We start from the raw sequence: 26,918 nt of genomic DNA on the forward strand, positions 1-26,918 counted from the left end.
ACATCACCCATGACATCACTGATGCCATCATCCAAAACAATGGTTTTGTATGAGTGAAATGTCCAGCTTTAACTATAACGTCTGAACCCTATGATTTTTCAGTGAATTTCTAAGTTTTTTTAAATGCAAATTTTTTAACTATAACGTGTGTGAAACCTATGGTTTTTTCAGTGAATTTCTAAGGTTTTTTAAATGCAAATTTTTAACTATAACGTGTGTGAAACCTATGTTTTTTTCAGTGAATTTCAAAGGTTTTTTAAATGCTAATTTTTACCTATAACGTGTGTGAAACCTATGGTTTTTCAGTGAATTTCAAAGGTTTTTTAAATGCTAATTTGTAACTATAACATGTGTAAAACCTATGGAAGGAAATTCAAGTTACTGTAACTACGATTAGAATTACTTTTCAGGATCAATAGTGGGCTGAAAGATGCAGCACTGAGGTCTCTACTGATAACAGGTGAGTAAATCGGAATTTGTAGTTCGGCTGATTTTTGAGGAATTTTTTAAAGTTCAAAAACTCCAGGCGCCAAAGTAATTCCAAATAGAATGTTGCGGATTTGCTATGGAAACTAGGTTTTAACTATGACTGCCAGTAGGTAATATGTGTATGTGTATATATGTATATATATATATATATGTGTGTGTATATATATGACCAAAACCATAGGTTTCAGGGACGTTATAGTTAGTTGGACATTTTACTCGTACAAAACCAGAGAAATTCAGCTGTTATAGTTAGTAGGGCTAACCACAACTTGCGCCACCACAATGCACTGCTGATGACGTCACATATTACATCACTCATGACATGCTCAGTGACATCACTGATGATATCACTGATGACATCTCAAATGACATCACTGATGACATCATCCAGTGACTGTGTGTTCCTGTTAAGTTTAAATATGTTTTAGACATATAAATGCCATGGTGTATTGAAGGATGAGTGGGTGTAAGAGTGTCTGAATAGATGATTTAGTAGGTGCATGACTGACTGTATAAGTGAGTGATTCAACTTGTCTTACTGAATCATGGGTTAGTGAGTAAACTGTGTAAATGTCTGTATCAGTCTCCCAGTTAGTATGTAAGCGGCTGAATGGGTTGGTGAGTAGCTACATGAGTGCCTATATGGGTTATTGATGGGTTGTCGGATTATCTGTATGGGTGCCTGAGTGTCTGTATAGGTGGGTGGGAGGTGTGTGACTGTGTACAGATGTGTGAGTGGCCAAGAGTCGTGTTTGCAGAGTGGTATAAAAAAGGGCGTGGCCTCAGACCACCCCTCTGCAATCCAGCTGTGTGGCGCTTACTGGAGGTATCTGGTGGGCTTGTTGGCCCCCAGGGACCTCAGTATTCAAGGGGAATTAATTCCCAAACTTAGAACGTGCCAGGGCGTGCGTTTGCAGAGTGGTGGAGGGAGGGGCGGGGCCTCCGGTGAGATGCCGGCTTTTTAAAAAATATTTATTTTTAGAAGGGGGGCTGTGTGGCCCCCTTCTTGTACATTTTTGGGTCCCCAGGGCCTGATCCCTTTTTATAACAAAAAAAACAGGAATGGGGCCGCCTGCCCCCCCACCCCCCCCTCCAGAGGCCAATTGTGGCCCCAGTGATTCCATACCAAAGGGCATGGCCAGACTTTTTTAAAAATCTATTTATAAATTTGGAGATGGGTCGCGTGGGGCCCCTCATCAGGCCAACTATGGCCTCCGGGACCCCATCCCCAGGGGCCTGGCCTCACCGTTGGGAACCGTGGGGGGAGCACCAATGACCCCACAGTCTCGCCAGCTCCACACCTCCTGCCACCTCCTGCTGAAGCCAGCATTGCTTTTGCACACAGGGAGCTGCTGACATGCATCTCCCCTTGTGCAAAAGCAATTCTGCTTTGGTTTTTGGAAGCAAGAGCAGGTTTCCTGCTCGCGTCGAAAAACCAAAGCAGAGTTTGCCATGACAGGAGGGGGACCCTGCCATAGCAAACAGCAATGTCCTGGGGGTGGGCACCCCGGGACATTGCAGGAGCCATCCCTGGGGGGGTGGCGGTCCCCAGGGCCATCAAGGGACCCCTCCCACGTGTTTAAAGCCCTGGGGAGTTGGTGTTCCCTGAGGCCCGGGGTCCATTACGGACCCCTGTATTTAAATAAACAGTGCCCCGCGGAAGTGGTTGTCCCCAGGGCAACACATCATTTATTTTAGCCCCGGGGAGGTGACGGTCCCCGGGCTTGGGGGGCCCACAAGGCCTCCCCACCCTTATTCAATAAAGCCCTGGGGAGGTGGCGGTCCCTGGGGCTGCAGGGGGGCCATGTGCCCCCCGGCGAATAAATTATAAAGCCCCGGAGAGGTAGCGGTCCCCGGGGCTTCGGGGCCCCGTGGACCTCTGCTACAGAATTAAGGATTGCCTCTGGGACCTGTCACACCTGGGGCTTTAAAATCACAGCACTGGAGTCCACGCTTCATTTTTCTTTCCATTTTCGACAGGGTTTGCGTACCAAGCGCGACCCGGCCCAAATTTTTTTTTGTAAATGCTTTTTTTAGGCCTGGGGGGTCCCTGTGGAACCCCATGAGCAGAACTGCGGGTCAGGATGTCCCTACCCTGCCCCCTTTTATGTTCTTTAATCTTACTGTCACCTTATTCCTTCTCCCTCGGTCCGAGGCACAAGATGGCTGCCAACAGTTCCTGTTTTGAAGTGTTGGCAACCAATCAGAGACAAGCTCATGCTCGGGAGGGCTCAGCTAATCTGATTTCACAATTCTCAAATATCGATATCTTTAAATCTATAAATATCTCAAAAACTAATGAACAGAATTACACCAAAAAAAGTGTGCTTTCTAGACCAAGAGCTATCTCTCTGCCAAATGTAGTGTAATTCCGCTGTAGCCATGTCTAAAGTTGCCTATGGAAATTAACATGGAGAAAAAACGTTTTGGGACCCCCCTTTTTTCTCAGCCCCGCTTGACGAATCACCTTGAACCTTTCAGGACAGGAACTGACCTGAGTGAACAATTAGTTTTGAAAATTTTGTGAAGATTGGTCAAACGGCGCCAAAGTTATTGGCAAATGAAAAAAAAAATATATATATATATATATATATATATATATATATATATATATATATATATATATATATATATATAAATATAAGACACCTACTGGTGGTCGCCAGTAGGTATATATAGTTAGGACCTAGTTACCATTGGGAATAACTTTGGCGCCGATTGAGGAATCTGCGTGTAATTTTCTTTAAAATTGCTTTGCTCCGCTCCTTCCCTGAAAGTTTCGGGGGGGATTTGTCAAGCGGGGGCCGAGAAAAAAGGGGGGTCCCAAAACGTGTTTTCCCCATGTTAATTTCCATAGGGACCTTTAGACACGGCTACAGCCCGAACGGCTGAAAGGATTTACACCAAACTTGGCAAAATGGTAGGGCCTGGTATGCAGATGTGCCCTTGCTATGTTTGGTAAAAATCCCTCCAGTAGTTCTTGAGAAAATTGAATTTGAACATTTTCAAATTGTATTTTCTATGGGACCTTCAGGCACGGCTACAGCCCGAACGGCTGAACGGAATTACACCAAACTTGGCAAAATGGCAGGGACAGGTATGCAGTAGTGCCTTTTCTATATTTGGTGAAAATCCCTCCAGTAGTTGTTGAGAAAATTGAATTTAAGCAAATTATATATCTATATGCGCTCACCGTACGCACACCGTAAGCGTACGGTACGCGTACCGTACGCGTACGTGCGCGTACCCTTACGTGCGAGAGCGAGTTTCTGATTGGCTGGCAGTCAACTGTCAACATTCCAAACCAGGAAGTGTTGGCCACCATCTTGTTTTTCAGGAGAACTGACGCACAAGAGAGCCCAAAACAAGAGTGGAAAACACGAAAAGGAGGCATGGTAGAGACCCCCCTAACCCTTCTCAGGGGGTCCCAAAAGGACCCCCCAAGGGCAAAAAAAAATAAAAAATTCTAATATATCGCGGGGTACGCGCACCGTACACGTACGCTACGCATACCGTGCGCGTACCCCGCGATTTTAAAAAAACATTTTTTTGCACTTGGTGGTCCTTCTGGGACCCCCTGAGAAGGGCTAGGGGGTCAAGGGGTCTCAACCCTGTCCCCTTTTCGCATTTTCCACTCTTGTTTTGTGCTCTCTTGTGCCTCACTTCTCCTGAGAAACAAGATGGCTGCTCAGGTGGTCCCAGAAGGATAATAACATATATAAACGTTATCTGCTAATAGAATTAGCATTTACAAAACCTTTGAGATGTATTGAAAAAAAATATAGGTTTCACGCCGGATATAGTTAGGAATTAACATTTAAAAAACCTTGCAAATTCACTTAAAAAACCATAGGTTTCAGGCCTTATATAGTTAGGAATTAGCATTTTAAAAACCTTGAAAATTCACTTAAAAAAACCATAGGTTTCAGGCCTTATATAGTTAGGAATTAGCATTTAAAAAGCCATTGAAATTGCTCCTATATAGTTAGTTGTACTAACTATATTTCGCGTACCCGCAATCCACTGCTGATGATGTCACATAGTGCATCATTCATGACATGGTCAGTGACATCACTGATGACATCACTGATGACATCACTGATGACATCTCAAATGACATCATTGATGACATCTCATTTGACTTTAACTTTGTTAAAAAGATGTTTGACATAAGATGTACAATATATTGGATGATTCTATATGACTATGTTTTGCACGCTATAAGATGGCGGCATTAGAAAATACTTGATTTTAAGTCCGCTTTTTAGGTTGATGTGCTGAAAACATGTGTAAATGGTATAAAAAACAATAATGGCCACAGCATTTTCGTGCAACAATTGACAAAGGCTGAGTGCCGAAACGCGTCTGAAGTGCCCAGGTTTCCTGGTTTGGAATACATCTGACTGGAAACCCCCCCTGGAAGTTCTTTTCTTTATCGGGACGATTACCTGAAGGGATGTGGGAGCTGTGATATATATATATATATATATATAAATATATATATATATATATCTATATATATATATATATATTATTTGTGTACTCCAATCCTGTTCCTCATCCACAAAACAGGCACCGACGCGCTGGGTGAGAGTGCTTAACCACTTCCATGCTAGTGACAAGGTCAACTCGTCATGGGCTTTACCTGCCCTGTGCTTATGACGAGTTGACCTTGTCACAAACAATGGTAAATGTGGGAATCCAGCACCGGGGGGGGGGGAAATCCTTAGCACCCAAGGTGTTAAAGTATTGTATATATATATATATATATATATGCTGAGGTGCGCCGTTTCCATTATTGAATAAAAACACTGCTCACCTGCACTTTGGGTCTCCTCTCTTCTTCTGCGCCGACGGTATCCAGGACTGGGCTCCAGGCGAGAGAAAGCTGAGATTGTTATATATATATATATATATATATATATATATATATATATATATTATATATATATATATATATATACATACATACATAATATGTGTGCTCTGGATGCCTCATTTTTTTTGTTCTGGAGACCATAGACAAACATACTCAGAAACGTCGCCATATTTCCCCCCTGAATTTCAACTTGAGTCTCGAGGACAGCAGAGGAACAACCATTTCTAATGCAATAGGTCTCGCATTTGCGAGAGTTAGAGCTATTACATTGTAAATGACACTGTCTTTTATCTATGTTTTTTGGCTTGGAGTGGAATTATGTGGGTTGTATTGGAATTGTTTGTTGAGGATTTGGGTGCGGTGGAATAGTGGTGTGAAGCGTATTTGTGTAATGGAATTACGTGACATGGTGAATAGAATGCACAGAATAGACAGAAAGGAAGACAGAGAGGGATAGGTAGTTTGTGCAAGAAATGGTGAATGAACTCTAGATAGAGGTAGTGCTGAGTGATACTGAGGTGATGCTGAGTGATGCTTTGGTGCCAGAAAGAGAAGATGAGTTGTGAGCATGCGCTCCTGCTTTCTCCAGGAGATCTGCCAGATGTCCGTGAGCCTTGAATTTTTTCATTCAGTTATGAAAAATAAAATCCATATTGCTGCTAGCCAAAGTGCTTCCGAGTGTAGATGAGCTGCTCAAATGTTAAAATAACCGACACACATCCAAATTGAATGACAGTCTGCTTCATCAAATAGGAAAACACTTAACACAACAATAATGGAAACAAGCAGCCAGCAATCATTGAATATGTTTTTGACTAAGGATCCATGTACTCCAGGCTGCGTGCAATAGGCTGCATCCACACTTTCCTCAGAGCTGGCTGCTCCATCAGGAAGGATAAAAAACAGAATCCCATATAGGAATATGGATATTTAAGCTCCGAGCGTTCCGTTGTAGGACATGGAAGTGAAGATGGGCAGGCATGGCAGTGGAAGGAGCGAAGCCACAGACTAGCAGCAAGAAAAACAAAGGAGTCTGGTGCTTGACTTCCAAGTGTGGTGTTTGCTAACAGAGCACAGCAGAAGGGGCAAGCAAAAGCTCAATGTCCACTTCTTCTAAAAACATGCTGTGAACAACACGAGGGAGGACAGAGAGAAAGATCTCGGAGGGCAGTGGGGGTGTTGAATTATATCACTGGGAGTGGGAGGATGGCACAGGGGGGTGCGCATGCCCCCGTCTTGGACACTGGAGCAAGTGAGAGAGCCCCTGCATTCCCCGCAGAGCCCGACACTCAACAGCATGCGAGGATAAATTAACACAGATTATGGTTCCTACCGATATTATTAGCTCAGACTTTGTAAAAATTGAAACATTAACACACTGCCTGAGCACACACTCAATCAAGTTAAACAAGTCAAATTATATGACACATATTCCTTGTGTTCCTCTTCATCGTTAATTTTCTTTCTTTTTTTTCCCAGCCAGCCAACACGTGTTTCATCGTTTAGGGTGTTCCCTGCGACTTCATCAGGGCTGGAAAACAACAAATATAATTGTAGTATAAAGAACACCACACATTTATAACGTGTTTGTCTTCGTGGAAACCCAAACCTTCCTTAGCGACATACTTAACCAGGGCATTGTGAAATTCACTATTTAACACAATTCATAGTCGTTGTCATGGAAAATATTGCATTCATTCTCAGGCTCTGCCTGAAAGAGAAACTATGGCGCATATGTACACGGAAATGGCCCATAGTGGTGCTGCTGCGAAATCAGCGGTGGCGCGTCATTTAAAAAACCTCAGGAATAATGCGCCCCCCTGTGTTTTCCCCTGTGCTGGCATTACAAATAGCTGCCTAGCGCCAACACAGACACCCTTGTGCCATAGTGCAAGGGGTCTGCGTTGCAGGGATGATTGTTTATGTGCAGGTAGTTGTCCCTTACTGCACATAAACAATCAATAATGGTGATTTTCCACTTCTATGTGGGCTGCATTCTGCATCACACATAGAAGAAGCAAATCGCCCTTTCTTTGTGTGCAGCTTTGCGCCAATCTAATATCTGCTTTTCCACGGCGTTAGTTTTGGTGCTGCCTCAGATTTACACATCCTTGTAAATCTGGGGCACCAAAAAGCAATGGCTTTTTCAGCGGAACACCCACATCAACACCCATTGCACACCCTTTTCACAAAGGTACTTGCGTGGAAGTTTATCATATTTACTAAGTGACGGTAAGCCATGCTCAGTGGCTTAAAGCCGCTTTGTAAATATGGTGCAGGGCATTGCGCTAGTGGAACATAAAAAAAGTTGTGTTCCATGGCACAATCCCCTTGTACATATGAACCTCAATTTGCTGCACAGCCCCTTCTCACTCTGGCAGGCTACATCATGCAGTCTATGGACAGTGCTATATTGTCTCAGCAGTCATACAGACTACGTGAGAAAGTTTAATTCCCTATTTTCTTCTTTCCACTTTCCTCTCTATCTCACTCATTTCCCTTACATTTTGTTCTCTAATTGTATACTACCAAGTCATGCTTCCCTGCATCCCTGTCCTCCACCCAAAACTCTGTCTCTTCTATCTGCTCCCAGAGAACCTGGTTCTCGGCCCAAAAGTACTAGTTAAAAATAAAATGCAGTGAAACCACGCTTTGGTTCTTGTGCAGCATGGCAGGCCTCTGTCTGTCTGATTAATCACACCTCATGTGCATGCATTAACCAAGAAATGAATTCACCAGGAAAGCCTGTTTATTGCGGTCTCAACACGGCACTGGTACAATCAGGGTTGAGTCAAGGTGCACGCAATGAGAAACTGTGCAGACAGTAATCCATTGCCACAGCTTGGCAGCTTTCTCTATGGGTCCCATTCTTACTGCTGCTCAGAGCTGGGACCATGTTGTGGGAGAGGAGGAATTTGAAGTTGTGCAAGTGTCAGACATGCAACAACCAATTGGGCATGACATTGACCCAGTGTTCCTACCCAGAAGCAGTCTGTGGAGGAGGTGGCACCGCAACGCAGCAGAAGCAGCAGCCATATTGCCTGCCCGGGATTCAGCCTAATGTCACATTCAGCCTTTATAGCAGGCACAGTCTGAGGCAGGGCCATCAGCACAGAGCTCTAACTATTTTCCCAGATGGCTATGAGGCAGCAAGCGGCAGTGTCAAGAGTAAGGTGGAAGAGGCTGTAATAGGAGAGAAGAACTTCTTACAGCTCAACCAGCTGATATGCATATGCATTTTGGGACCTTGCAGTAATGTGAGGAATTTCCAAGAATGTGTTACTCTACACCAAATGAGTGGCACTTGCCTGGGCTGTACTCCTATTGAGTTCATGTGCTGGCAGTATCTTTAAACCGGTTTACTTTGGGGCCTATACCCTATCATACCACGTGCACTTGTGTTCCCTTCCAGCAGCTCCATCAGGTTCTGTTGATCGAATGTGTACTCCTGGCCCGGTAGGCGAAGCTAGAGCCGATCCCTACTTGTGGCTGGCATGCTGCTTCTTCCCTTGTGTGCTCTTATTTCCTCAGAAATGAGTGCTAGTGGATTCCAATTCCTCAGCTCTACGCTCATTGTAGACAATGTGGTCCTGCATGATTTGTATACCATTTTGAATTGCGCACTAGCCATATATTTCTGTGGGGAGCATTTTGTATATGTTTGTGTGCCATTTTATGCCTTAATAATTATATTAGTGCATTCTGTTGCCTTTCTGGGTGCAAAAGAGGCTTGCGAGTATCTGGTAAAGTGTATGTAGAAGGCTGGCTTAGTGTATGGTGCACACTTATTTAAGTGAAGTACCTTGCAGTAATCCAGACAACCCTTATGGTGATTTTAGTGGTCTTAGACAACGTTAGAAAGCTCTCTAAGTGGTAGCTGTGGGGAGCAGCCCTCATGCTTAGTCCAGATGGAGTGTTAAGCAGCTTGTTTTACCAGAACTAATCATACAGTGTAGGTTAAACGAAAAACAACCACATAGTGTAGTTATAACAATAGTTCTATTTATTATGCACACTCATAATATATTTATAACACATGGTTATATCTCTTACCTGGAGATATCAACACAACACACACAATATTTCAAATGTAAAACAGGTATGTAAGCACAAATACACAGTGGTCTACAGGGGAAGACCAAACCATATACTAAAGAAGTGGAATGCAAACTGTGACCGAAGTTGGAACTTGGACCAGAAGACTAAGAAGAGCTGGGAACACATGGAACCACCCGAGGTAAGTGCCCAGGAAGCCCAGAGAGGTTGTGTGCAGAGTGGAAACACACCAGTGCACTCAATGCAAGTCAATGGGAAAGTCACAGTTTTTAAGATGGACCCTTCCCAGTGGACCCTGAAGAAACACAGTGGAAGACAGACGGTTGGATAGTCACTGTAACTGTGGATACCCCAGAAACCAGGATACCTACACCAGGGAAGCCAGGGGCAAAGGTGTGAAGTGCCATCGGAAACCACCATAGATCACAATAGAGTACTTCAGAAAAGATGCAGCTGGCAAAGAAGGTGAAAGAGTCTGGTGGAATCCAAGGATGGATTCTTGAAGAGGAGTGCCAGCAAGCAGAGGAGACAGAATCTATGCTACTTGGAAGTGACTGGGGGCATGGAAGACCAATGACGGAAGATGCAGGAGTAATAGCTGTAAACAAGTTGCTGTAGCTGTGGAAGACCTGGTGACACTATGGAAGACCAGGAGCTGTTCACGAGCTGTCCCACGTCGGAGGTCAAGCAGCAGGGGGTTCGGTGTCCAGCTGGAGAACCAAAAAGGCTTGCAAGCAGCAACAGATGTGTTAAACTAAAAAGTTGTAGCGTTGGAACCAACAAGGTGCAAGAGACTCACAAAGTGCAGGAGAGTCAGAGCAGACCCTGAGCAAGAAAGTGAGGCCACTGAAGCCAAGGATGACCCTCAAAAGGACCCATAGGCCAAAGGCTTAAGGGTCCTCTTGAGGTAAAATTTACCTCATGCTTATTTATTGTATATATTGAAAAAAAATGTACTATTTGGTGGTTTGAAAAGCCCACATCTCTTTCAATTCGCTTTACACACAGTTGTTCATACCCAACATAACCTTTAATGTGCTTTTCATATGTTATGTTATAAGGAGTTTGTAACGCCCACAATTACTCTTGAGTATCCTGGCGCGATGTGATCACAAGCATGTGGCTAGAACAAGAATTAATAAGCCTGGTTAAAAAGATGAGTTTTGAGAAGCTTCTTGAAACGCTGGAAATCCTGGGTGTGACGAAGCACAACAGGGAGGGCATTCCATAGGGAGGCTACTTTGACTGAAAGTGACTGGCCACCCATCCTAGCACAACGAAAGTGGGGGGTGGTCATCAACCGATGGGAAGCAGATCGTAAGGATCTTCTAGATGTGTAAAAAGACACCCTTTTCCTAATGTAGGAGGGACCAGAGTCGTGCAAAGCTCTGTGAACTAAAATGAGAGCCTTGAACTGCACCCGCTGCACCACGGGCAGCCAGTGAAGGTCGCGCAAGTGTGATCTAATACTAGAACGCTTAGAGATGTTAAATAGGAGTCTGGCAGCCGCGTTCTGGATTAATTGCAGTTTGTTGACCAGACATCTGGGTATGCCAAGAAAAAGCGCATTAGCATAATCCAGGCGGAATATTATGAGCGCCCGAGCCACCATTTCCTTGGCCGGTTGGGGGAGTAGAGGGAAAAATCTGCTTAAGGATTTATCAGCCTTATTCATGAAGGGGCCGTTTTGCGAGCCCCTAATAGCGAATCATAGCGATTCGCTATTAAGGACTCGCAAAACGGTAATCATGTAGGAATCGCATAATAAAATGCGATTCCTACTGATTCCTTATTTGCGATTAGCAAATTGCTAATCGCAAATAAGGAATAACTCGCCATTCATTCCTATGGGCCAAAAGGCCCATAGGAATGAATGGGGAGTATTCCTTATTTGCGATTAGCAATTAGCTAATCGCAAATAAGATTGCGATTTGAAGGGTGCCAGGGGTGTCCACAGGACACCCTGTAGCACCCCTCAAATGATCTGTGACACAGGTGTTGCACACACACATGTCCAAAGGACATGTGTGTGTGTGTGTAACATGCAACTCAGAAAAATGCATTTAAATGCATTTTTCTGAGTTTTCGCAATTTACCGCGAGGTCTGACCTCGCGGTAAATTGCGCCTAGAAATAGCGAAATCGCAAATTGAAATAGGATGTTGAATAGCATTTAAGGAATCTCAAATAGAGATTCCTTAAATGTCATTTCCTCGCACATTTGCGACATCGCAATTAGCGATTTTTGCTTTTGGGATGCTGAATCCCAAAAGCAAAAATCGCACTCGCAAAGGGCCGGATTCTCAGAATCCGGCCCTTTGCGAGCCGATTTAGCCTTCATGAATAAGGCTGTAAGAGTTCCAAAGCAGACGCCCGTTAGTCTCTTGATGTGTTCCGAGAACCTGAGATCCTACCCAAACCAAATTCCCAGGTTCTTAGCCGGGACACCCTCAGAGAGTGGACGGGGGAAGTCAGAGGGCCACAAGGCTTCTGTAAAGAAACGGGGAAATTGGCCGTAGAGTAGAATTTCTGATTTCCCCTCGTTACATTTGAGTTTGGCCTGTGCAAGCCATGTAAACACGGCAGCTAGGCAGCTTTGTGCCATCTCCGTACATAGAACAGGGCCATTCCAGGTAAACAGAAGCTGGGTGTCGTTGGCCTAAGTCTTAATTTAAGCGCCCAACTCTTCGGCAAGGGAGATCAGTGGAGTCAAATAGATGTTAAAAAGCAGCGGGCTCAGGGTCGAACCCTGAGGAACTCCAGTCAAGACCTTCCTGGCCGAGGATGGGAAAGGAGGCATTCAGACCTGCTGAGAGCGGGTGTTCAAAAATGATTCCAGCCAGTTCAGCACTGCACGAGAGGCCGATGGCAGACAGGCGGGAGAGCAGATGCTGATGGGGTACCGTGTCGAAGGCGGCAGAGAGGTCCAATAAAATCAGAGCCGCTCTGCCGCCTCCATCAAGCCATTGCCTAATTGTCTCCGTCATCTCCACTAGTGCAGTCTCTGTGCTATAAGATGATCTGAAGCCTGACTGTGCCGGAAGCAAAGCTCCGGAGGTTTCCACAAAGGTATTCAGTTGACGGAAGGCCACCTTCTCACAGACTTTGGCCAATGCTGGGAGTAAGGATATGGGACGGTAATTGGCAGGTGTCAGAGGATACGCTGTCAGTTTTATTAGAAGCGGTAGAAGCTTAGCTTATTTCCATTGTTTTGGCACCCTCGCCGACTGAAGTGACCAATTTACAAAGGACGTTACTTCCGTGAAAGCAACATCGGCCAGCCCGGCCAAGACTCTGGCCGGGCATGGATCCGAGGGAGAGCCTGACTGAAGTGATTTAAGAATAATAAGAATGTCTAGCATCTCCACCAAGGCAAACTGAGAGAATAACTGGTTAGGAGGGGTGCAGATGGTTGGTGCTGGACGTGGCTTCGGAGGAGTCAGTGAGGAGGCCAAGCTTTCTTGGATTAATTGGATTTTATCAATAAAGAATGATGACAGCTCCTCACACCACCCCAAGGAAGCAGGGATGGACTTATGCTCCGCTCGGGGCGACGTAAATCTTTGAACAATAGCAAACATTTCTTTACTGTTGTTATTAGCTTTCATTATTCTAGTCGCATAGTGCTCACTTTTAGCTTTTCTGACAGCTGTATAATAGATTCTCTGAGCCGAGCGCAATTCGGATTTAGCCAATGGGCAGTAGATAACCCTCCATTGGCGTTCCAACTTCTTACAGCCCAGTTTCAATTCCTTTAGCACCAGGGAACTCAGGGTTGAGAGGGCATTGATCTAGGAACCATGCTAGGTAAAGGTTTGCATGTAGATTCAACTACCCGTCTGATCCAGGTGTTAAAATGGATAACCTCGCCCTCCAGGTCCGCAGCAGGAGCCACCTGCAAGTGAATTAAGGCCTCTGTTAGCCCAGGGATATAAATCTTGCGGACCGTAGGAGGTGGTGACAAAGATGTCCACCGGGAAGATTTTTCTAAGTCCCAAGAAAAAATGATCAAAGCATGATCAGACCAAATCACCGGCAGAGGTTCTTTGACATGTAATTCAAAGATGGAGCACACCAAATAAATCAGGTGGCCCCTTAGGTGAGTGGGCTTGGTGACCCACTGGGTCAGCTGAGTCAGGCCCAGAAGATCCAGTAGAGCCTTTGAGTCGGGGGCCTCGTTAGGAAATAGAAGTAAAATATTGTATTTAAAACCCCCACATCGTTTTTTAAAAAAGTGTCAAAGCAGCGAGTACATTCAGTGACCGCTACGTGAGCAAAATATAAGCAAAAGATGATAGAACAGCTGTAGGCATAATTCGGTAGTCTAGCCAGCAGTTAAGAGACCGCCTTCTTTATCTCTTCTCTTCAGTCACTATTGGGCCAATTTCTATAACAGTGGACCGCATGTTCCCCCAGGTGGGCAGAATAAATGACTCTGTGTCCCTGGTGGAGGGACCGCCCGACAGACTTATAAATGGCGTTCAAGCTGGCAGTAATGTATTAAGCTTTTGGCAGGAAGCGTTGTCTCATCTGTTCCTGTCAATCCATATCGCACATACGTGCATCAGTTTTATTTTTTTATTTTAAAAGAGAAAATCCAAAGCATTATTTAAAATGTACAGTCCCTCACCAGCAAGGTTTGCAGAGTAGTGACGGATAGTACAAGAAATGGCTACACATAAATTATTTAGAAAGACATGTAGCCTTTTCTCCAACGGCTCTTACAAAGTCTAGCCATCGGAAGGTTTGGCTATAGTGGTGAGTACACCCTCTCAAATTGAAACTTTAGCTTTTAGCTCACCTACCTGAGGAGATTCATTCAAAATTACTTACGGACTTACAAACAACCACAGTTTGCCAGCTCATAAATCTTTATCTTGGCTGCATCACACATCAGCCCCCAGTAACCAACTACATACTACCCCAGCAATCTGCACAGCTCTCCTGTACCACTCGTGTGCAGCACCCTATTTTTCTGCTCCTCTAGCGATTCTCCACCTTAAACTCAGCTCCCTAGTAATGCCCTCCCATGACCCAGCACAAAACTTTGCGCCAACCCTGCAACTCTCCATATTCCATCCTAAGACCCTCCACTGTTTATCTACATCATCAAATTAACGTAACCGTTATATATATCACCACCAGCCATGCACAACACAACCTGCACCTCCATGCCAGACATTCCAACAACAAAATGTTCATCCCACAGCAACCTAACCCTTACCAGTTCCTCCAAAACCAACAGCTCTTTCCATAGTCCTAAAACCTCTCAATTACAGCTGCACTCATTTGCCATCATATATACAACAAACATCCATAATGACTAGAAAAACTATCTGTAACACCACTCGAGCCAGTCAATCACTACACCATTCACCCGGACCCTATTCACAGTTTCTCCTAGCTGAACATCTTATGCAGTTATTTACAAAACACTAGACATACACTCTCGACTGACAATGCATGCTTGCCTTCAGACAGTACACTACTTATTCACCAGTTGCTCTTTACAATGCTCAAACCTCTAATTACTTAGTACATATAAACAGTAAGAACCCCATTCACCCATGCTTTCTTCCTACCGCTCGGCTTTATTTCCTTTTCATCATCTTTTCCATTTTTCCTCCCTCAGTGTTGCTTGCCCATTCTCCATGACACATTATCCTTCCTCTCCTCTGTCTCCCAATTTCCCCATGGTCCTCTTCTTCCCCCTCTCTTTTATATCATATTTTTCCATCCTGTTATTAAATGAGTTGCCTCTTCCACTTTCTCTCCAGTGCCTCTATTTATCTCAAAGACACCCTCAACTTTTCACTCTACTCTGTTCCTTCTGAGTTACCCATTATAGTTAGGCCTCGCACAGCCTTCATCACACTGTCCCCAACTCTTTATTGCAATAGGTCTGCATCCACAGCCACAGAATGTTCAAGCATTGCAAAACCCAGAAATCTTTAGCGCCTCTATCCTCACAACTTGACCCGAGTAGGGTATCAGAGGGCTTTACACTTGGTTAGACAAAACGTAAATATGACAACCAAGCAACAGATGCAGTCAATACCCGTTGCAAATTGGGAGGTGGTCCATGAGTTAATCACCCAGCCGAACGGCAGCTTTGAGTCCAGATTGGGACATTGTGTCAGTTACATTCCATATGCTGAGTCAGAGTGTTCTACTGTAGATAATTGTTCATCAGAAACAGTTTGACTTCTTCTTTTTAATGCGGCAATTGATGGATTCAGTCTAATATCAGGGTAAAGGAAGTTCCAGATTCTGGGGGCCATTATGGAAAAGGTTTGGTTGTCGTTTTTTTCCCCCAGAAATTTCTGTGGTTTTAACAGTAAGGTGCTGGCACTCCTAGAGGATCTGCAGCCACCGGACAGTTCCAGTTTTACAGCTAGGTACTTCTGTATGTTAAAGTGTAGTGCTTCATGTATCAAGCAAGCAATTTCCAGCTGTATCTTTGCCTCATAAGGGAGCAAGTTCATAGTCTTCAGATCGGGAGTGATTTGGTTGTTTTTCTTGGATCCAGTGATGAGTCTTGCAGCAGAATTAAGAGATGCCCTTAGTGGAGCCAGTTTGAATCTAGGCAGACCACATGAGGTAGTACTTCCATATTCTAACCTAGGGATTACAAGTGCTTGTGCAGCTGTTTTGAGGTTGTCGAAGCGGAGGAAGGGTTTAATTCATCTTAAAATGCTGCTTGGAAGGTTGGCTTCTTGGATGGCTGTGCTGATGTTTTCTTCCATACTGAGATTCTTGTTGAGTGCAATTCCTAGTGATCCTGTGATATCGACAACTTGAAGGCTGTTAGATGTTTCATCCAACATTTGATGTCAAGGGATCCCTTTGGTGGGATGATTAAGAGGAATTCCATTTTGAGCGAGTTGAGTTTGAGGTTGCTTCTTGTCATCTAGTTTTTGATTTTTTGAAGAGTTGGCTAGGAGCAATCTATTGGTTGCGCCAAGCCTCACCAAGTGCACTCTTGCCCCCAGCACCATGCACAGCTCAAGGGTCCATATCATTTTAAAACCTGTTAGACCTAGACTCTTCCTACACCCCATGCATGTCCCCAGGAGATTCAGTGGTGGCACCTCAGCCTATCCAGTTTTTCTTGCTCCTCGTCACCCACAACACATGTCACTCAGCTAGATCACTGTAACAGCCATACCAATACCCACCCCTAGATACCTTGCATCTCGCAATCACTGTAACCTTTATTTACAACCTACCATATCCCCATCACCCAGCCTACTATACCCCAGTCAACTAGAAAACCCTTTTGCCTGCACCCTTTAACCTCTGGCCCAGTACACAATAGCCCTACAGTAATACTCAACCAGAGTACTAGAAGCAGCGCATCCAACACCACCCAGCAACCTTACACCAAGCATCCCCAGATATTCTGTATTCCTCATCAGGAAAACCCAACTCGTTTGTGGCCGCACTAATACTGCCAACCATACTCAGCCCAAGCACTTGCAGAAGGTCATCATAAAACACCATGTTACCTTGACACACTGTTGTTTCTTGGTTTTACTTTTACAAATTCACTTCGTAAGTTCAATTAGTTCGCTAAAATAAATCCAAAACTACAACTCTCAAAATACTTTGATGTCTTAAATGAAGCCTAGTACTCAACATAAGATATTACTGTAATATAGTTTCATCTGATAAACATGATGCAATCTCCATGGTTCTCCTTCCCCCAGCATCACATGCCTCTTAATCACTACACCTCGTCAACCTTCCACGCACACAGAACTAGTTCCTATGTATATATTATATGCTTTATTTACATTTGCACTAATCTGCAGTCATTAACAAAACCACTCAATATCCTTCTCAGTATTACCAGACTCTACTCAAAGCCACTGTGCTTCTTGCTCACTAGCCCATCACCCACTCACATTCACAAAACATCCTAGTAACACTACTCACCACTAAACATTTTTCTTCTTATTCGCTGCGGCTTGTAAATATTAGAGAATCAACTGGCAATTGTATTTCCATTACATCAAGAAATTGTCAATCTATGTTGGGCCACTGGAATTATGCAGCTGAAGAGGACCAAATCATGAGGTATAGTGGACTAAATTATGTTGCAAGAAAATGCACGTTTTGTAGACTAATGCTGCATATTTTGTGACATTTTTGCATTTATTATTTTAATATTTCTATCCATGTTGACACAGTCTTAGAAAAGGCTTAACTCCATTAGTACTACTTTAAAACTCAAATACAGCAATAGACTATAGCAGTGGCTCCCAAACTTTTGACTCCTGAGGACCCCCACTGAATCACTACTGGAAGCCGGGGATCCCCAAGCAATTTGTACAATGTAAATTTATTTTTAAAAACACCTTTGGAAGCAGAGACAATTTCAAGAGGGAGACAACCTGAATTGGGTCTATTAGCATGGACATGTATGCATACAGCAGTGTATTATTTAGTGGTACAAGTCTGCTCTCAGCCACAGCAGCACCTCTACATTCTCATCCCAGAGCCTTGGAGTGGGGACCTTTCCTTACAGCAACAGGTTGAATGATTGTGAATTATTAGCATTTTTACCTATTAACAGTTTAAGAAGGTCTAAAATATTATACAATGATGAAACATTTTATAATGAAGACATGACCCAAGGAGCAACGAATATTGTGAAAATTCCAACAAGATAGTGCACAAAGCGATGAGTCCAGTGTACAGAGCAATTTCAAGGTCTATATTATGAGTTCATCAAGGAAGTGCAAGAGATGGCAGGAGCGTATCTCTACAGGAGGCATATTGTTTCAGCAAGATCATGGAACAATGCTATGCCAATTACCATAAACCCCTGTTATACATAATCTTTAGTCACAGACAGCAGAACAACATTTTACCACCAATGGGTGAGCAGTGCAGTTAAGGCATATTTCAGAGAGGCCTTGTGTGGCACCTGACATGACCCTCTCCTGTTAGGATGCCCACTGCCCAGTCCCTTGCCAACAACAAACTGTAAAGGCTACACAGAATAAAAGATTGATATGTCTGAATATTAAACCTTGACAGCACACATAATTCACCCAAGGGCTTGTGGAAAGTGAGCCATCGAACAGCAGCACGAAAATCCTACTGCTGATCCTGGCTGCATCTGTTGTGTCTGTGACTGCTGTTGTCTGTCTTACCCCGCTGCCTGTACATGCTCCGTGCTCCTTTTTCTTCCCTCTGTTCCCCTCTCTGTCCCTGTGCTCCCTCTGCCCGGTCTTTCCTTCTGTACCCCTCGCTGCCCCCGTGCATCTCTGCCCGTTCTGCCTTCTGTTTTTAGCTGCCTCTATATTTCTGTATTCTGTATTTTGCCTCTGTGCCACTCAATTTTTGTGCCCGCCTGCCCTCTGTGCCACTTGTTTTCCCCTCGTTTTTGTGTCCCTTTAGCCTTCTGTTCCACTCGTTTTCCCTCTTTATTGTGCCTTTCTGCCCTCTGTTCCACACACTTTCCCCTCGTTTTTTGTGCCTTTCTGCCCTCTGTTCCACTTGTTTTTTGTGCTTCTGCCCTCTGTTCCACTCGTTTTTGTGCCTTTCTGCCCTCTGTTCCACTCCTTTCCCCCTCGTTTTTGTGCCCTTCTGCCCTCTGTTCCACTCATTTATTGTGCCCTTCTGCCCTCTGTTCCACTCGTTTGTTTTTTGTGCCTTTCTGCCCTGTTTTCCACTCGTTTTCCCCTCGTTTTTTGTGCTCTTCTGCCCTCGGTTCCACTCGTTTTTTGTGCCTTTCTGCCCTCTGTTCCACTCGTTTTCGCCTCGTTTTTTATGCCCTTCTGCCCTCTGTGCCACTCGCTTTTGTGCCCCTTTAGCCTTCTGTTCCACTAGTTTTTCCCCTCATTTTTAGGTCTCGTAGAGAGAGACCTAATGCCGTCCATCCACAAAGCTGACTTTTACGATCCGGATTTGGCCTCAGGCATTCACCCCAGCAGCATTTCTCCTCCCCTTACCATTTGCTCCTGCCTCCGAGAGCTTCAAAGGGATCTGCTTCACACTTCACGGCCGCCGTGACTCACATTTCTCCTTCCTTCGTGCCCAGCCCCCCTCCCAGCGCTGCCTTGTTTTCCATAAATAAGGAAGGGACAAGGGAGAGACTTGAGTAGGAGAAAAGATGACAGAAATTAAGACTTAGTTCAAGCATCCGACTAGCTACTAAAATGCCATTGTTGTAACAGCCATGTACAGAAATTATTTTAAAACCATTTAAACTGGAATATTTATACCGGAGAAGGCGCATATCTGGTATTTGATCACATCGTGATTTCTTGCGAGAATAACAGAAAACCATTCTACTTTGAATTGTCGGCCTTAGTTAAGATAACAAAATAAATAAATAACTAACAACAACAAAAAATGTGCGACTCGCCAACACTGTGACTGTGTCCATGTTGACATGACACTATTCCACTTCCAGGGGCCTCGTCTGTATTACCCCATCTAATTGTATTCCTTTTCTTTGGTTTGTTCTGACATTAAGTGAGCGGCAGTGCCTTATACATTTCTTCAAAAACAGAATGTCCAAAATGGACGTGTGCACCGCGAGCGATCTGCGGGAAAGCAATGCCGGGCTCCATAGCAGTGAGTGCTGCATTTACTACCGCATTTCTGCAATAGCTGAAGGTCTGGTTCCTCCTCGCAGGGAGGGGCTCTCAGTCCATCAGTCACTCCCTCCACCCTACAATATGTCCTGCTTTTCGTGCCAAGAATAGCGATTTCGTGAAAAGCGGCAGGCCAGCGTGTAGGTGCAAATGTGATGTGTGCTGCAGACTGAGCTGCGCTGATAAAGGGTTGCTTCAGTGGCCATTTGTAAATCAAATGTCTGCAGTTAATACTAAAGCTGGTTCGGGTGGTGTGGTTATTTTTTATGTGTGGGAGAGCAACCTTTATCTAAACTGTTATTTAGAAATGGTACGTTTTGTAGGTATTTGCTGTTTCTTCGCAGATTCACCATCACATCCCCTCACACACCCTCACCTCACACACCCTTTCACCCTCACACACCCTCACTCACCCTCACACCCTCACTCACCCTCACTCCCCCTCTCCCCTCACACATCCTCACACTCTCTCACCCTCATACATCCTCACACCCTCTCACCCTCACACACCCTCACCCACCCTAACACACCCTCAACCCACTCACTCACGCTCACACCTCCTCATCACTCAACCTCACACCCCATCTCACACCCTCACACACCCTTACCCTCACACCCTCACCCCCCTCACCCGCACACACCCTCACCCGCACACACCCTCACTCACCCTCACCCTCACACCCCCTCACCCACACACACCCTCACCCTCACACACCTTCACTCACCCTCACACCTTCACCCTCACACCCCCTCACCCTCCCAACCCTCTCACCCTCACACACCATCACACCCTCGCACACACCCTCACTCACCCTTACTCACTCACCCTCATACACCCTCATCAGCATAACAAAACATAGCATGGCATAACAAAAAAAGCATAGGATACGCAACCTCACAACCCTCTCACCCTCGCTCTAACACACTCACCCTCACTCACCCACCCACCCTCACCCACTCACTCACCCACCCTCACTCACCCACCCTCACTCACCCTCACCCACTCACCCACCCACCCTCACTCACCTTCACCAGCATAGCATAACAAAACATAGCATAGCATAACAAAACAAAGCATAGAATAGGAAAACATAGCATAGCATAACAAAGCATAGCATAATAAAACACAACAAAACATACCATAGCATAACAAAACATGGCATAACAAAACACAGCATAGCAAAACAAAACATAGAATAGTATAACAAAGCATAGCATTGCAAAACAAAGCATAGCATTGCAAAACAAAACATAGCAAAACACAACAAAGCATAGCATAACAAAGCATAGCGTAACAAAACATAGCAAAACAAAACATAGCAAAACACAACAAACCATAGCTTACATAACAAAACATAGCATAGCATAACACAACATAGCATAGCATAACAAAACAAAGCTTAGCATAGCATAACAAAACATAGCATAACAAAACATAGCATAACAAAGCATAGCATAACAAAACATAGCATACCAAAACAAAGCATAGCATAACAAAACATCTCATAACAAAGCATAGCCTAGCAAAACACAACAAAACATAGCATAGCATAACAAAATACAACAAAACATAGCATGGCTTAACAAAACATAACAAAACATATAATAGCATAGCAAAACACAGCATAGCATACCAAACACAGCAAAACATAGCATAGCATAACAAAGCATAGCAGAGCAAAACATAGCATAGCATAACAAAAGATAGCATAGCATAACATAGCATAGCATAGCAAAACATAGCATAGCAAAACATAGCATAGCACAGCAAAACATAGCATAGCATAGCATAGCATAACTAAACATAGCATAGCATAACAAAACATAGCATAGCATAACAAAACATAGCATAGCATAACAAAACATAGCATAGCATAACAAAACAAAACATAGGATAGCAAAACAAAACATAGCATAGCATACAGCATCACTCAGCACCACCACAGCATCACTCTGTGGCATCACAACATCACTGAGCTCCACCACAGCATCAATCTGTGCAACCATTCAACAACAACTGGTTCAAATATGTTATCTCAATGTTTCAAGCTTTATTACAAATGTAAGAAAAAGATGTAAATATTTGAAATATGTTCTTGGATTTTCGTCACAATAAAATACACTGAACATAATCTTCACAAATGTTATTTACAAAAGTTTAAGCTATTGCCATTATAAATTACAATAACTTTTATTTAAGTATTAATTATTTAAAAAAATGATAAACCATTGTTATTTGTAATATCAATACATGTAAGTCACGTAAATACAACACATATTGCATTTCAAATGCTATAGATGTCACATTTGCGAAAGTTATAACTATTGGCATGGTAAATGACAAAGCTATCAATTTAGCTATTTTCAAAAACAAAACCTAAATAAAAAATTTGTCATTTACAATATCAATAGCTCAAACTTTCCTAATACGAGACCTATTGCATTGCAAATGCTTGTTGCCTTTCTGGCCTCTGTTCCACTCATTTTTTTGTGCCTTTCTGCCCTCTGTTCCACTCATTTTTCCCTCGTTTTTTGTGCCTTTCTGCCCTCTGTTCCACTCGTTTATTGTGCCTTTCTGCCCTCTGTTCCACTTGTTTTTTGTGCCCTTCTGCACTCTGTTCCACTCGTTTTTTGTGCCTTTCTGCCCTCTGTTCCACTCGTTTTCCCCTCGTTTTTTGTGCCCTTCTGCCCTCTGTTTCACTCGTTTTTTGTGCGCTTCTGCCCTATGTGCCACTCGTTTTTCCCTCATTTATTGTGCCCTTCTGCCTCTGTTCCACTCGTTTTTTGTGCCTTTCTGCCCTGTTTTCCACTCGTTTTTCTCTCATTTTTTGTGCCCTTCTGCCCTCTGTTCCACTCGTTTTTTGTGCCTTTCTGCCCTCTGTTCCACTTGTTTTTCCCTCATTTTTTGTGCCCTTCTGCCCTCTGTTCCACTCGTTTTTTGTACCTTTCTGCCCTCTGTTCCACTCATTTTTCTCTCGTTTTTTGTGCCCTTCTGCCCTCTTTTCCACTCGTTTTTTGTGCCTTTCTGCCCTCTGTTCCACTCGTTTTTCCCTCGTATTTTGTGCCTTAGTGCCCTCTGTTCCACTCATTTTCCCTCTTTTTTTGTGCCCTTCTGCTCTCTGGTCCACTCGTTTTTTGTGCTTTTCTGCCCTCAGTTCTACTCGTTTTTTGTGCCCTTCTACCCTCTGTGCCACTCGTTTTTCCCTCATTTTTTGTGCCCTTCTGCCCTCTGTTCCACTTGTTTTTTGTGCCTTTCTGCTCTCTGTTCCACTTGTTTTCCCTAGTTTTTTGTGCCCTTCTGCCCTCTGTTCCACTCGTTATTCCCTCGTTTTTTGTGCCCTTCTGCCCTCTATTCCACTCGTTTTTTGTGCCCTTCTGCCTTCTGTGCCACTCGTTTTTTCCTTGTTTTCGTGCCCCTTTTGCCTTCTGTTCCACTTGTTTCCCCAGCCGCTGCGGCCCCGCCCCCCTGACTACCCACTGCCCATTCGCTGCCCCCGCCTCCCGATTCTATTGTTGTGGTCTCGCCGCCCCTGTGCCAACATTCACAGCTCTTGTGTGCAGCGAGGACGCATGGGCGTTTCATTTATCACTACAACGACAGGCACTTGAATCCTGCAGACCCCCTGGGAATGTCTCACGGACCCCTGGGGATCCGCAGACCACAGTTTGGGAAATGCTGGGCTATAGGAAGGTGACCCATCAACCTTTGCGTAAGGACTTCCACCATGCAGCAACAGATTAGTAACTCTACTCTAAGCCACTCCACTGTACGCGACTCCACTCTACCACTCCACTTTTTCCACACTCTATTCCACTCTTCGCCATTCCACACTACAACACTCCACACCACTAGCTAGTGCACAACATGGCTAAAACACATTGGCAAAGCCATTCGCTCTTGTATAAGTGAATATCATTGAAATTTCATATCACACACTTTTGTGTCCAACTGCATTTTCTTTAAAAAAATAAATATTGTACAAGTCAATGCCATAAACGCCTTGTTCAAATAGGTTTAGCGAATTGTTTTTCTAAGTTGTAACATTAATAGAGTCTGGTGGACAATCAACACAGGAGGAATTAGAACAATTACTTTTTGTATCTGACAACTAATTCAATTTTGCACAGTTTTTCACTTCTGGTAATCTCAAAAACAAATGAAAGTGCTATCTCCTGTCTTGTCATGGACTATGGGGGAATGCAGTCAGGTTCTTGACCATTCCAGTGGCTCTCTCCTCGCAAGGAGGGGGGGGGTCGTCTGGTACAATCCTGTATATGTCTGGGTCAGTCCCTTTGGGTTGTGCCTCTCCTACGATCTCTTACTCTGGTCTTCTCACATACCACAATCATAACATGCTTACTGAATGGATGACTGAGTTTGTAACAGGCGTATTATAATCAGAGTCCCAAGATATGTAACAAATAAAATGTAGTTTAAAAGCAATAGTTGAAATAACCCTTTTTTGTGCAAGTAACCAAATAAATAAAATTACTATAAATTAATCAGAATGAATGCAACTAGTGTTCACTTAACATTCACTTTAAATTTTGCTAGTCTTACTTTGACAGTCATTGCTGTTGGTCTTCAGATACTGCTCACATAGAATGCCACTAGTCTTTAATTAGAAGTCTCAATAAATGAGACTAGCCTTCTTTTTGCTCTTGAAATAGCATAACAGTGCTGCAAATAAACTCTACCATAATCCTCCTAAGCTTCAAATACTATTCTTCTGGAATACTACTAGTCTGCATTTAGCAATCAATTGAAATGTTCATCATGTATTTGAAGGGTAGTTGAAAAGAACTAGTATTCCCTCATTTGCATATTTCGGCAAGTAGGCATACTACATAGTCTTCATGCATACTAAATGAATACTGCAACTTAATAGTAAATAAATACCACTTTAAACACTGAAATCACACTAAATGAAGAGATTAAATTTTTGTGAGGATCACTACAACTGGTGCCTTAACTCCATCAGATATTTTAAAATGCACCCTTTCTAACCAATTAAGCCAGAACAGATTTACGGTCACCTTAGTCTTCGTTGTCAATTTCTTTGGATAGAGTTTACTTAAAAATACATTTCTAAGTCAACTGCCGGCTCTAAAAATCATGCCTTGAGACTGCATTCCCCTTGCCACACCTTGAACCCTATTTATGGGGTTTCGGACTAAATGTTTTCCAATACCGGCAGATCTCCTTAGCAACAAGTATGCAGGGACAGTGAGTACCTGCACCGCCTGTATTTCCATGTAAAGTACAGCTTTAATAGAGTCGGCGTACATTTGAGAAATTAGGGCAGTTTGATTGCATAGGGCCTCAAGGCGCCTCAGAGCGCTACTTCTTCCTGAATCTCTCACCTCCACTGTCAACGTCCATTCCACCAAGCCATGAACTACTAACCAACTGATTCACAACCATCGGCGCTGTTTGGAAGTAGCAAGGTAGTTTAGTTGCTTGCACAGGGTGCTCATGTAAAGCGCTCTGATGCCCTCGGGTCAAGTTCGCGCTATATAAGACTGACTGCACACAAAAAAAACTCACCTCCTTCACCTGCAGGGACACGGTGTTTTCGAAGACGTGTGCTACGAGAAGGCTGATGCTGGCGATCAGCAGCAACACGGACACCGTCCCTGTCGTGTACTGCAGCCAGCGGCCCATGGTTGCTCGGGGACTCCCACCCCAGGCTTCCTCGGCAGCTACAGAGCACCAGTGCCCGAGCACAACACTCCTTCACTTGCAAAGGCTGTCAGTTTCGTTTTCGATGGAACCAAAAATAAATCCCTCCCAGCGAGTAGTGGCTGCTGTCCAGGGCTGTGTTTCGTTTCGGCTTGCTGGTTTTTGGCGTCGTAAGAATGTGCTACGTCTCCTCGCAGGTCTCGAGGAGAAGCAATGAATGCAGCCTGGGCTGAGGCAAGGGAGCACAGAAGTGAAAACAGAATCTCGTTGCAGGCTCCGCTGTCGGTCGCAGGACTGTGACGCGAGGGTTGTTGTGAAGTCGGAGCTATTACGCCGCCAGCTGCTCTTGCAGCTGACACACTGGCAGGCAGGAGCTGCTTACGCCCTCCTTCGAGTCCGATACACTATAGCTCGCCACCCCCGCGTGGGACGCACCCTTCCGTTTGTCTCTTCCTGCTGTCCTGTTCCTATCTTTCCAGGCAGGGATCCGCCATGAAAGTGTGGGTTCATAACGCGTGGCATCTCTATGGTTCCGGTTTTTAATGCCAACGGCTGGGATATCACTATTTAATGAAATGCGGGGCCAGAACATTGTTCATGCAGAACAATGCGCTGCTTGTTATCATTACACGCTCGTTATTCACAGTTCAGCTAAACAGCGCTCTCAATTTTCCCGACTGTGTATGAGAAAGTGCAATATCTAATGACAACAAAGAAAGAAGAGTCACACAACATTTGGTGCTTTTGACAATCTGGAAAGTAACATGCGCAGAATGAGTTAAAACAAATCGAATACCGGTACATATAATGACATAAAATGTATCAGAATTAGTGGATGATGTGGGTTGATACTTAGCCGTTCAGATTAATTTGGGAAAGAGTGATCACCTTGCCAACCAGGACTACTGAACATCCCCCTCCCCGCCTTGTGTAAAAACAACCTTCATTAAAGATGGGCATGAGAGTGGATTTCTTTGGAGGCGGGTGTCGTACAACCCCCGGCCCTATTTATTAAAAACATAAAATCAAATAAAAATTTAAATAAACAATATTTACACATTTTTACGTAAAAATCGTAGCATGACATTTGATTACAATTCATATTGTATTGTATTGTATTGTAATTGCAGTTAGCGCTTACTACCCCTGACGGGGCGTCAAAGCGCTTTCGGGGAGTAGCACGCTACTCCGGGACCCATAGA

General features: G+C 44.1%; 1 protein-coding gene across 1 annotated transcript in view; it reads right to left on the reverse strand.

Annotated features, from left to right (window-relative positions):
* SCARB2 (scavenger receptor class B member 2) overlaps window positions 1-26,218 on the reverse strand; it is a 567,669-nt gene extending 541,451 nt beyond the window's left edge. The window contains exon 1 of the mRNA XM_086961781.1: window positions 25,582-26,218. Coding sequence (XP_086817907.1) covers window positions 25,582-25,698 — 117 coding nt within the window. The 5' untranslated portion in view covers window positions 25,699-26,218. The remainder of the gene's footprint in view (window positions 1-25,581) is intronic.
* Between the last annotated feature and the right edge of the window lie 700 nt (window positions 26,219-26,918).

The sequence above is a fragment of the Lissotriton vulgaris genome, chromosome 3_1, assembly GCF_964263255.1.
Source record: "Lissotriton vulgaris chromosome 3_1, aLisVul1.2, whole genome shotgun sequence".
Classification (NCBI taxonomy): domain Eukaryota; kingdom Metazoa; phylum Chordata; class Amphibia; order Caudata; family Salamandridae; genus Lissotriton; species Lissotriton vulgaris.